Genomic DNA, 14,373 nt, shown 5'->3' on the forward strand with positions numbered 1-14,373 from the left:
AATTTATTTATAAAAAAACTAAAATAAAACACTATCAGTGATCAATAAGAAAATCAACAATTAAAATATTTAACACATCCATGTATAATTTATACACAAATAATCATCAGCAGATATACTTCATCAATAACTAAAATTACTCATATTCACTTTAAAGTGAATATTACTTTGTTTTGAAAAATCAAATCTTTACAAATACAAAAAAAAACTAGCAATTTTCATAATTCATAACTATTTAGAAATGGAGATAAAAATAATTATAACTATTTTTTCTTAATTCACTAGGACATAAATCAGTGACAAAGTCGCTTGATACCAAGGTGAACTATACTTCAGATGCTTAAAATTGACAAAATAGAGACATGTTAAATTAAGCTTAATTCAACAGTGAATAAACTATTCACTAACTGAAAATCAACTTTGAATCTGCTACGATTTATGGAATAAAATACATGATTATTTTATGGCTTTGTATTCTTCGGTACTTATCTTTGGGGAAAAATATTCCCATATTCTAAATAATATTCTTACACTATGCTAAACCCTAATTGCAAAGTTAACACGAGTTTGGTGTTAGCACAAAATCAAACCTGCGTAGAATACAAGGCATTGTAATTTTGTAGTGTAGTGAAATGTTACAATAACTACAACTATATAACATCACTGTCATGAGACATTGAATAGTCATATAGTAGAAAAATGATAACACATATCTTCCAAAACTCTCTTTTGAATACACTTTTTATGCAATAGATAACCCAAATGACCCTAAGTTAACAAATGATATGAGATTTTTAAGAGAATAATGCTGGAATATAACTATCTTGGGTTTTGTGGAAAGAGAAGATTCTTCTACAATTGAAAGAGAAAATGAGCTTGGGTTGCTTTCTTTGTGGGTCAACTGATATAAAAGATGAAAGAAATTGATCAGACATGGTCACAGTACTGATCTTGAATTTGTTCATCTGACTGATTCCGCCGACTTCATTGCCTACCACAGTTGAAAAGATTTTGAATTGTTCTCTGTCTATGCTTTCAGACAAAGAAAAAAAAAGGATTAACTAAACTTTGGTCAAGGGGAACCCTCTCCCTTTTCATATCAATATATGTAGCAGCTTCTAACACCAAAACAAGAAAAAGTTTCCTAACTAAACCTTAATTATGGCCAAGTGTATAAGGACATTCTAGGTAGTTACCGACTGAAGAATACTTATATATAATATTACAAAATATGATATTACATAATGACATGACATGTGTTATATAGTACAAAAAAAAATATTAATATTATAAAAAAATCATAAAATTATAATTAATTTTAAAGATTAAAATAATTAGTTACCATTAAATTAAATTAAAAATCATTTTAGAGGGTAAATAAATTATTAATATCTAAAATAGTTTTTATTATTAATAAAAATTTATAAAATAAATTTTGAATTGGTATCTAACCTAATTGAGACCAATTTACAATTTAAAATATTAGTAGTTAAAACTCTAATATCTAATTTAGATACCATTTTATAAATTTTTATTAATAATAGAAATCACTTTAGATACAAATAATTTTGTAGTCTCTAAAATAGTATCTAATTTAGTTAATATAATAACTAATTATTTTTGTCTCTAATTTTGGTTGTTATTTAATGAATTTCGTATAGTGTAAATAAAAATTAGTTTATAGATTAAATAATTAATCTATCATTATATTAATTAAATTAGATATTATTTTATATGTAAAAAAGTGATTAATATTTAAAATAGCTTATATTATTAATACAAATTTATAAAGTAATTTTATATTGATATTTAACATTATCTATCAAAATTTTAGTTATTGATTATTTTAGATTCTAAATTAGTCTTTAATTATAAATTAGTGATCGAAAAAGTGAGATGAAATGGGAAAAGGATAAGAAAAGGTCATAAAGTTATTTGTGTTCAACCTGAATTTAATGTGGAGATGAACTTGGAGTTGAAGTTGGATGGACTCAAGACAGATGTTAATGTATTACAAGGATAATATGATTTTTTTGGAGTAATTATTTTTAAATAGATTAGTCTCTTTTTTTATCAACAAGAAAAAGATAAAATCATAAGAGATATTTCAGGGATATTCAAACTCTTATACATCACATTCTAATAGTTATACCATCTACTTCTACTTGTCTAATAACTTAATAAAACATCAGGAGTAGGAAGCTCCTCTAACACAATTTGCAAATTTAATATTTCATAAGAACATCACATGACATTATAAATCTTACTTTGTTTTCCAATTGAAAAGTTCTAAATAAAAGCCAAAATATCCTCATGTTAAAGCCCAAATCACAACCACAAAAAACGTCACAACCTACACTTTACATTATCTTCAACCTTTCACTTTTGAATTTAATAAAGGCATATTTCCTTCATAGTAAATCTTCTCTCCCAGCAAACCAATCCATATTATTTGACCCTGCATACACTGCACAACCTTTCCGCTCCAAAACATTTGACAGTATTTTGCAAATTACATAACCAAATAAATGAACTCCCTCCAACCAACAAAACATAAAACCAGAATCTTCCCGCATACAACAACCTACAAAAGGGAAAAAAAAAAACAAGCAAACCATGGTCTTGTCTACGACAAGCCAGAAAATACTATTTCATATACCATAGCAAAAGAATAACAACTCAATTATCTTTTCTAATATAACTCATATATTCCAAAGGTTCCAAGCACCAATCTAAATAAGAGAAATCAATTACATGTTCCTTTGTCATTATCCATGACCAAACCTTCATTTGTGCAATAATAAAAATCTCCACTTGGTCGACTCTGCCATTTTTAAAGATACACCCATTCCCATGTTTTCAAATCTCCCAAATTATTGTTATCCATATACTCTCCCAAATTCTATTGCTTGTTGCATTCAAGAAAGGAATTTTGTTATGCATAAAATATGATTTCGCATCATAATGATTAACTATCAACATCCCCCCAACCAATTATAACACATACAATACATAGATTATTTATAAACTTTTCTCCCATACCACACAAAACACATAGATTATTTGGTAAAACAACATCACGTCTAGACAATATATCCTTTGTTGTTAATACCTTTTGTGACACTTTCCAAGCAGTTATATGTGCAAATGGGATAATCTTTATATTCCAAAACAGTTCAAAGATTAAACTATTTTCGCCTTGTATTTCTCTCCTTAAAATTGTATAGACTGACTTGAGTGTATACCTCCCAAATTCCCCCTCCCTCCAAATCCAAATATCATTTTTTTCAAATTCATCATCTCTCTTGTATTTCTAAATAGGATTAGTCTTTTACCATACACATAATATATATATATATATATATATAATTGTGTATATTTTTTATTTTGTGGAAATTAAATAATTGATGTTGTATATGAATCATGCAAGAGATTGATGAATTAGTTTTATTCTAGAATTTCATGTTGAAATGTAGATTGAATTGATGAATTTTGATGATTTCGCTGTAATTTCTTTTTTCATTTCGATCACTCAAATAAAAAAGATGTTGAGACAAATATTTCTTTTAACGATTTTTACTAAAGTGACATTATGCTGCTCAAGCAATGATAATTTTGACTCAAGCGAAAAATCATGTTTTAATTTCCTTAGGTTGATTTTTGATCGATCACAAATACCTCACTAATGACCTTTGTATTATGAAATTGACGTGTTTTATGTTTTATAAGTGTTATATGTATATACAAAAATTGTTATAAGAAAATGTTTAAAGATATTATGTATTAAATTATAGGAGATACGATGCATGAATGTGAAATATAATGTTGCAAATAGCGAGATTGTGATTGATGAATTCATGTGTGATATGATTATCTAAGTAGTTACCGTAGTGGATATTATTGTCATCATTTATATGTGCCAATAGTTAATGATAAACAACTATTTAGTTATCAAAGTGTGATGTGAATATTAAGTTAGGAGATTTGATGAGATATCCAAATTCTAATGGGACTGATTAGAGTAAATAACAACATCATGTAATGAAGAGTCTATTGAGATATAGTAAATTAAGTTGATGACTTATTGACAACTAAGAATATTATTGTTAAACATATCGAATTAGTGGCAAGTGTTAATTTTAAAGTATAAAGTTAATACATTTATCAAAACAATTCATTATACTTCTTATATATAAATGTTTGATGTAATCTCTCAATAAATTATGCATTATTTATATATTAATTGTAGTATATATTTAATTAAAATATTATATATGTATGTATAAATAATGGTTTAGCTTTTGATACCTATTAATTTTGAAATTTTTAATATTTAGGTATATTTACGTATAAGTTATGTATAAATATGATTTTTTTTTTACATCTAACTTATACTTTATTCTATATGGGTGGTTTTGAAATTATGAGTTACTTTTTCAAGTGTTTGAAAATCTTGTAATAAGATATTTTCAAAAATAAGAAATCATATAAATTATTACAAAAAATTTATTAAATATCAATCAAAATTTAGAAATAAAAAATAATTAGTTACTATATTAACAAAATTAGACATTAATTTAGAGACTAAAAAATTATTGGTATCTAAAGTGGTTTCTATTATTAATAAAAAATTATAAAATAGTTTATAAATCGTATCTAATTTTAGCTACCTAGGTTCTAAATTGGTATTTAAATTACTAATATTTAGATTTTAAATTGGTCTCTATAAGAATAAGACTAGTTTAGAACGTAAAGTAATAAGTAGCCAAAACCTTGATAACTAAGGATTAGATACCAATTTAAAAAATATTTTATAAATTTTTATTAATAATAGAAACTATTTTAAATACCAATAATTTTTTTAGTTTATAAAATGATTTCTAATTTAGTCAAATAGTAACTAATTATTTTAGTCTCTAAAATTAATTTCTATTTAATAATTTTTTATAGTGAATATTTATATTATTTGGCTATCAGACTTGTAATTAACATGTCTTCTCTTTTATCTAATCTAGTTAAAAAGTAATTAATCATTTTAGTCTTTAAAATTAATTTTTATTTAATATTTTTTTTATAGTGAATATTTATATAATATTTGGCTATTAGACTTGTAATTAACATGTAATCTCCTTTGTCTATGTTGGTTTCAAACAACAGAAAGATAGATATGGAGTAAAGAAAAGTGAATAAATGTTTTTAAAAAAAGACATTAAATTATGAAAATCGAGAAAAAAAACTTTTTCTCACACTTTTCATCCTCGTATCCAAAGAAAATTTGATTTTTAATAACTTATAAAGTTAATTTATTATAGTTAAATAAAATGTAATAAGTATTATTTTATTTTAAAATAATAAATAATTAAATTTGTAATAAAATAAAATAAAACTAATTCAATTTTGATGATTTATTTTCATATACTTTTATTTTAAAATACTACTTTATTTATTTATTAAGGATTTATAATACTTTTGTATTAAAAAATTATTTAACTTTAATTTATGTTTCTAAAAATTTATTAAATATATAATATGTTTTATTATATATATGTTTATAATTGTTATATTAAATATATATTATAATTTTATATTATTAATTCATTAATATTTATATTTATATTATAATAAAATAAAATAAATATAATTAATTATATAATATAATATAATATAAATCATTATTATTAAAAATATTAATAATAAATTTATAAAATAATAATAATAATAAGATAATTAAAATAATTATAAATAATAAAAAATACAATTTGAATTACACCTATCACATCATTCACAAACTTGCATAAATTTTTTCTTCACTTTTTACTCATTTACCTTAATCCAAACAATCTTACTTTTTATTACATTTTCTTCTCAAATTCAGTCAAATCTCCTCCCTAAACAAAGTATTAAGCTTTTTATCTGTCAAAATTTGTATTTAACTTTATTGACTTTGTTTGATAAACAAATCTATTTTTACTAGTTATATCCTTTTTAAACACTGCTTCAAAAATAAATACCCGTTAGTTTTGTATTTTTTATATTTATTTTCTAAATTTTTTTTATATTCGGTAACAATTTATATTTTTAATTTTCTTTCATAAGTTTGGAGTTTTAGTTTTTTATACAATATTAAAATTTATTTTAATTTTTTATCACATAAGGTATTGATAATTACACATAATAAATACTATTATTTCATTTTTATTTTGACTATCAGATAATTTTATAATATTTATTTTTTTATTTTTCACATTAGACTTTTATATATTGATACTAATGGATAATACATCACACTATTTTTTTACCCATTACATAAATTAATATGATGAAACTGTGATGTTTGGTTAAAAGTATGATATATTTATTAAATGTATTCTAAAGATAGTTTAACAGATGAATAATATAACAAATAAAAGTAAAAACAAGAATTTAAATAATGGATAGTTAACTAAAATTTGAAATACATCGAAATGTATTTTTATTAATAAAATAAAAATAACTAAATAAAATATATAGAGAGAGAATGTTAACATTTTTATTTCTGTCATTTATATTTATCTACTATTTTCATAAATAAATTTATTAAACATTCATAATTAATAAGTAAGCTAAAAAAAATTCGATTAGTTCAACAGGGTTTATTAAACATAGATTGCTTTGACTGACATGTTTTATTAAAAAAACAACAAAAATAAAAATATGAAATGTGCGAGTGAATTATGGTATTAATCAAAAAGGGAAAAGGTTAAAAAATCATGCTTTTATTATTGAATTGAATTTGGAATCCTATAGAATTTAATTAGAACCTGTATCGTTTGACCGAATGTATGAATAAATAATACCAACAATAAATATATGTTAAAGGTAGTTATTACTTCACATTGAATAGGTCAAAGGCATGTTGAAACACGTTTCCGTAATATCAAGAAACTACCATACACGACCTAAAGACCACTATCTATGACACATGTCTGGACAACCAACTATCTAGATCACGTAGGAAGAGACTCAAGTCAACCTATAAGAGGGACTTCTAAAAGGGGGAAATGTATGTTTTTGGTTTTCTAAAGAGACTAGATTATCCACTAGTACTGACTTGAGTCTCAGAGTGCAATCACAAATAAGAATTGGAAGAGCTTTGAAGAATTGGAAGATGATCAGCATGACAACAAATTGTGTATAACTTGGATTAACATTATTCTACCCCGACATCCACCTAATTACATAATCAAACTAATGAACTAAACTTAAATGCAATTAAGTTGTTATATGAATGAAATTGCGTATGAGATGGAGCATTTAAAAACTTGGCCATCACGATTGACCACGACTTCTTAAACAATAAATGAATATGAAAGTTTACTTGTATTAGAGACTATGCCACCACAAACAAAATAAAAATTAATGAATTTTTAGACGACGAGAAATAGAAAATGAGTCAAACCACTTAAAGCAATTTATGAATTCATTCACTATACGATTTTAATTAATTCTATTTTTTTTTCTATTATTTTACAAAGTTTGTCGTGTGTGCAATAATAACCTTCGTTATAATTCTACGACTTAAAATTATGATAAAATTAAATATATATTTATTAACATCTAAATTAGGAGATTTATTTAATTGAAAAGATTTATTTAGATGTAAATTTTAAAAGAATAAGAATGCTGTACTTTATTAGTATCAAATATTCTCATTGACGAGTATATATTAATTAAAATTAGAGTCTAAACATGTAATTACTAAGTATCGCATAATAAATAACTCATAAACTATAATTAGAAAAATATTAGAACCTATTATCTAGTTATTCTTACATGTTAAAATATGTGAATGTTATAAATAAGTAAACATTCTAAGATAAAATGTAATAAATATTTAATTATTATTGTATGCCATATGTATTAAAGTTAAAATTTATTTAAGCATCATAGTATAATCACATAGTATAATTACATGTATTTTTGCTAAGACTGAAAATCAAAAATTCAAAATCAGAAACCGAATATAAAAAATTGAGAATATGAAATACAAGGAATTATTTGTTTCTGCAGGAACAACTGCAATACTTTTTTAAAATTTCATGAATTTTTTTATGATTTATATTATATAATAATAATTTGAATTTTAAAGAATTTATGGAAATGAAATTATAATATTTAAAAGGATTTATTGAATTTAGAATAATTTAAATAATTTATGTGTTAAAAAGAATCATAACCAATCTGGATCTCTATAGTTTTTTTTTATAATTAAATACATCTTTATTTATAGTTATATAATGAAAAACTATGTGAATCAAATTACGTCATAGTCATAGTGGAAGACAATGTTGATATACAAAAAATCATCTAAAGAAATAAACAAACTTAGTAGGTTATTATAGACTATTTAAGTTATTGTTCAAAATATAAAGCAACTTTGAAAAAAAATATGTGAGAATGTGTTCAATAATTCACTATGTGAATGAAAAATGTCAAAACAACAATCATAATCAATGAGAAAAATAACAAATGAATGATAAGGTTTACATTAAAATATATATATGAAATTACAAATAAATTACAATTATCATTTTTTTCTGATAGTTTTTATGAAAAAATGTAAGAAGTATTGTACACACCTCTAAAATAAAAATATAAAAATGGAGGTGTCAACTTAAAAATTGTGATTAAAAAATACTAATCTCAATCACTTTCTTAAATGATGAGTAAGAAAAAATATGAATAATTCATTCTTTTTTTAGTATAATTAAAATGGAGTTAAGAAATGACGACCAGGAAATTCACTGTATTACACAATATTTACCTATTTGCACATATACTACATATTAAATTAGTATAAAAGTTAAGAAAAAAAGCATGAAAATTAAGTATTTTTCTCATAGCACTTTAAGTATTCAATAACTTACAATATTATTGGGTACGTGTCTCATCAATATCTTTGCTGTAATATTAAGATTCTTCACATATAAAAACAACTATATTATAAAAAAAACACGGATTAAACTAACAAAAATTATAGTATAATTATAATTAGGTAACATCATATATATATATATATATATTAAAGTATGAGTGAAACTTTACACTTTCTCGTACTTTAATAAGTATTAAGAATCCTTATTTAACCATCAAATAAGGTACTATTGAATTTAAGGCCTTCAATTTTTTTATGAAAATATCCACTCTCAAAAAATTATGATGTATTATGAATTAAATTAATTAGAATATTAGCTTTCATCAATACAAATAAATCTTGTATCCCTCCATGATGTTCTTTGAATCAAAATTGTACATAATTTTTAGTCATACTAGAGATTTGTAATTTGTCCACTAGTTAATGAATGTTCAATATCTCATTAAAAATCATAACTAATTTTGTACATGTTATCATAAATATGTGTACATTTTTTTTTTATGAAAATGAACATGTCATAACTTCATACAATTATGTACTCATCTCTAAGACATATATATTCTAAACAATAAAAAATAATGAAAGAAAATACTAGATTGTACAACTAATTAATTTTTACATGTAAAATATGAATAGAAGAAATATATTAGACTATAACAATATCAAATCCATTTAACAAAAAATGTAAAATACTTTATTTAACTAGCCAATTCAATAAGATGTAGCTAAACATTCAATCATAATAGTGTCACAAAGAATATAATCTAAATAGTTAAACTAAAATAACCCTCCAAAAATATAGATAAGAAAAATCAATGTATTCTTTAAAAATAAAACTTTAATCATTAATCTAACTTGAAGTTTAACCCTTTTAAACACTCATATATGGTGACATGTACAAGAAAAAGTCCTTCTTTATTTTAGTATTAAACAAATCTCATGTCAATTAACAAGTTATATATCTAATTCCGAGATACCCCAAATTTTATCCAATTTTTTTTCTTCTATTTTTCTCAAAAGTTTGCTTAGCATATTATTAATGATAATAGAAAGGTCAAGAAGTTAATCAATAAGTTAATATATTGAAATGACTCTTTTTAATCTTTTAAAATTTTATCTGAACACCGTCAAATTTTATTATCCTTAAAAAATCATATTAATATTATGAAATATTATAATTTTTTAATATTTAAAAATATTGATTGAATATACCACAATTTTTTTTCATAAAATAAAGTTTTTTTAAATATTATGAAGTGTCAATTAAGCACACTCCCTAATGATAATCATAATCTTAGTTTTGTAATGGAAGATCATTATTGCACTATCCTCTAAAGTGTATCACCTTTTTTTTAAAGGAGTCAAATCCATTTTACTGAAAGATAAATCTCCAATTAGAAAGTGATGTTTTTCACGCTTTATCTATATCTGGAAAGATAACATTTATCAAGTAATATTATTTTAGTAAAGTTTCCTACATTCTCAGATCCCATTTTTCTTCTATTAAATTATTTAATGTAGTAAATTAATTTTTTACAAAATAACAGTATTATTTGATTTCTAGAAATTTATATAAATATTTTTAGAAATACATTTTATTAATAATGTAAATGTAATCATTCTTAAGCATTACAATTCCCAAGATTCATAGTTTATATTCAGAAGTCATAACTTCCACTAATGAAAAAGAAGAACAGAGTTAAAAAATTAAATTAAATGAATATTTGCAGTGAAAAAGAAGAACTGAGAGATGCCAAATGAATTTGGCTAAAGTTATTTTCAGAGAAAATGGGATTTCTGAATTTTATTTTTCAGAACAAAAATAAATAAAAGAGTGAAAAATTTACAAAATGAATAAAAAAAAAAATGAAGAAGGAAGGTTCTGATGAGCACCGCAAAAGAAAACGAAAAAGAGGCCATTCTCCCTCCTTCTCTCATAATCCAAACCTGCCCCTTTTTTGTTTTCTGCCTACAAATATGAATCCTTCTCTCACATTTTCCTCCACCTTCATCTTCCTTCTCCTCTTCTTATTCTCTTGGTTTTGCTCCTTTTTTTCTTCTTCTGTTTTTTTCCTTTTCCTCACAACAACAACAACAACAACTCTCTTGCGCCGCTCAACACGCACCCTCTACAAGGTTGTTCATTACTTTCCCTGCAGCTCTTTATTTTTCCCGTTTTCCCAGGTTTATTTAAGGTTGTCGGTGTCAACCTCTTCCAGATTTCGGATTTTGTCGCATTGCGATCTGGGTTTTGTTCTTTTGATCTTTTTTTCTCGTAGCGTCGTCTTTGCTTCATCTCCTTCTCTGGGTCTTCTAAATATCTGTTTTTGATTTGTTGGGCCTGCTGGGATCCTTGCTGCTTTTTGGGTTTGAAAAATAAAATGAAAATTGTGCTGTGCTTTTCATGGTGCGGGATCAGAGAGATGAATTGAGAAAAAGAAGAAGCTTGGTGAATTCCTGTCACGTATTTATATAGTTTTTGTTTTTTCTGGAAGGTGATGAAATCCTAGTTAGTCTCTGTAAGTTGTTTAGTTGGGGTCTTTTGGGTGTTGAGTTTTGTGTTACAACTTGTAATGGAGTTTCTGGACTGTAATTTCCTTTCAATGGAAGTTTGCATATATTGTTAGATCTCTTGGTAATTTATATGGTATTAATCTCTATTTATTTATTTTTGGTTCAGGGTTTAACTTAAACCAGGATTGTGGGCTCAGATTTGTCTATGGTGAGCCTCCCTTTTTTTTTCTGCTATTTCCTTAAGGATTGGGTTAATTTGTCAAATGTGGATCAAGGTGGTTTTGCTTTAATGTGTCTAATCTCTTTGGTTGTGATCGCTAGGGAAAAGCACCAGCATTGCTTGTTGATGACCTGCAGGATGGGGCTCAGAATGGCCTTGAATTGAAAAACGGAACTTGCAAAGCAACTGCTACCGTTGGTGATAAGACGGTGAGTTTATGTAATATGTTAATTTAATGATAATTTGTATGTATGCTGTTGCTCATGATTAGATTAGTGTCTAGCCAAATCTTCTTCTGCCTAAAGCAAAAAGTGGGCCTCCATTTTTTTGACAGTATGTCATTGGTGGAGCTGATGATGGAACTTTGTCCATTGAAGTTCAAATTTTTGACCGTAATCTTGGAGAATGGTCAGTTTAAGGTTTCTCCGCTTCGTAGCTGTTGCTCACATGCTTTTGTTGCTAATATCTATTTGAAATTGCAGGGTTCGTCCCACTGTGAGGGGCACCAAACCCGTGTCGTGCAAAGGCCTTTCGGCAGTACCTTTGGAAGACAAAATACTAATTCTTAAGAAGGGTTCTAAGCCAGATGATCAAATATGGTTCCTGGAGGTTGGTGTTTCCCATACACAATCCTTGGCATATTCATATTTAAACAAAATTTATTGATGCATGGAAACACCAACCATAGTAGATTTCTGATTATTGCCCAATATAAGTTAAATGTCTCAATATGCTACTGGCAGGTTGACACCCAATATGTTAGGCAGCAGCAAGAATCTTTGGGTACTGAGGTGGTTGCATGGAGTAAAGGTGTGGTAGGAAATGCGGAGAAGCCTGTTGTTATTAGTGGTCCTTCTGGAGTAGGCAAAGGAACATTGATATCAATGCTTATGAAGGAGTTTCCCTCTATGTTTGGTTTTTCTGTGAGCCACACCACCCGTGCTCCGAGAGATATGGAGAAAGACGGGGTCCATTATCATTTTACTGAGAAGAGTATAATGGAGAAAGAAATCAAAGAGGGAAAGTTTCTTGAGTTTGCTTCTGTCCATGGAAATCTGTACGGAACTAGTGTTGACGCTGTGGAACTGGTGGCAGATGCAGGGAAAGTAAGTTGCCCGTGCTTAACTATTATCATGACTCATTTTATTGGAACCTTTGTTATTATGGGTGTAATATTATTTCAACGTTGTAAGATTATTGTCCTTTAGATGTTATTTTTAACTTGTCATTATCTGAGATAATGATTTTGTTTTTAATTGTTTCAGAGATGTATTCTTGATATTGATGTTCAAGGTGCAAGATCTGTGAGGGCTAGTTCTCTTGAAGCCATATTCATCTTTGTATGTCCCCCGTCAATGGAGGAGCTGGAGAAGCGCCTTCGTGACCGGTGAGTTGTTGTAACATGGTGATGCTTTTTAGTTCTCAACGAGACCATGATTTTGTGCTAAATTCAATACTTTGAAATCAGAGGGACAGAGACTGAGGAACAGATCCTGAAGCGACTAAGGAATGCTGCTGCAGAGATTGATCAAGGAAAATCTTCTCACATATTTGATTTCATCCTGTACAATGACAAACTTGTTGAGTCTTACGACAGACTTAAGGTATTTGTTTCTAAAACGAAGACCTCCATAATCTCTGAGATGTTTTATGACCATTAATTTTCCTTACTATCCATTGTTGCAGAAACTATTGGGACTTGATGATTTTGTCACTACTCCTAAATCGGGTAAGAATTATCCTAGTAAAACACGATATGTGGTTTCGCAATTTTAAAGCCATGAAGATTAATTGATATATTTAATCTGTCAATGGAACAGGCCCTGGAGAGATTGATCTACCAATTGACCATTCAGTGTCAAAAATTGACAACAAAATCATCATAAACCGCATCTCCTCAGGAGAGAAGGAATCAAAGAATTTGTAAGCATCTGAACAAAAGTCACTCATTTGGCACTAAAGGGTATCAAACTGACTTTGTATTTGTCTTAACAGGATAATATTAGATGTTTCCTCACTAAAAGGAGGTGCTCCTGGGCGGACCAGAGGCCTAAATTTCCAAGCCATTGGCTCCTTCTCAAATGGCTTGACTGAGATAGAGGGACTTAGCTAACATTCAATGGACTTGGCCAACTAACTTGGTATTGAGAAAATGTGACACGTGATAAGGCATTAGATTCACGTCATAAAACAATTTTTACCCTTGTTGCGTTCTTAGATTGTTATGACTATTGAATTGATTTTCCCATTCAATTTGTTGGATACACTTGATTTATGTCATCAATATCTTTATTAGATTCAAACAGTTGTATGGCGCTAGTTATGCAAACGTCCATTTACTTTTCTGGTAACGACACATTCCCTCAGGAAGCCTTTGCCCCATTTTAATACCATTAGTGTTCCAACCTCCAAAGGGCTCTGCCCCATTTAAATTTTAGCCCCTACATGTAGTTCTTGATCCCCAATCATTTCATATCTTTGAGCATTTAGTGAGAGAGTGCTAGAGCCTTGTCAACTTGACCTACCATTCGGTGGTCCTCAACAGTTTTAAGTCTCTGAAGGCTATTTTCAGACAGAACTGATAAGAGGTACAATGATAAAATGGGCGTAGGTTTAAATAATCAAGAATAACGGTGAAGTAAAATTCCTGAATACTTGAATTGAGCTCTAGAAAGAAAATATCAAATTTTGTACAAAATAGTTAATTATGCAGGAGGGGAGCATT

At 26.7% G+C, this 14,373-nt stretch overlaps 1 protein-coding gene across 1 annotated transcript; it reads left to right on the top strand.

Annotated features, from left to right (window-relative positions):
- The first annotated feature begins 10,766 nt into the window (after positions 1 to 10,766).
- Positions 10,767 to 13,951, top strand: LOC137814073 (guanylate kinase 1). Its single transcript, XM_068616617.1, has 11 exons — positions 10,767 to 11,050; positions 11,595 to 11,636; positions 11,750 to 11,857; positions 11,983 to 12,056; positions 12,131 to 12,257; positions 12,392 to 12,754; positions 12,914 to 13,035; positions 13,117 to 13,252; positions 13,335 to 13,377; positions 13,469 to 13,571; positions 13,644 to 13,951. Exons 2-11 carry the CDS (start codon positions 11,634 to 11,636, stop codon positions 13,759 to 13,761), a joined length of 1,197 nt encoding a protein of 398 aa, XP_068472718.1. The 5' UTR covers positions 10,767 to 11,050; positions 11,595 to 11,633; the 3' UTR covers positions 13,762 to 13,951.
- Positions 13,952 to 14,373: the final 422 nt, after the last annotated feature.

This window comes from Phaseolus vulgaris, chromosome 1 (genome assembly GCF_000499845.2).
Source record: "Phaseolus vulgaris cultivar G19833 chromosome 1, P. vulgaris v2.0, whole genome shotgun sequence".
Taxonomy (NCBI): domain Eukaryota; kingdom Viridiplantae; phylum Streptophyta; class Magnoliopsida; order Fabales; family Fabaceae; genus Phaseolus; species Phaseolus vulgaris.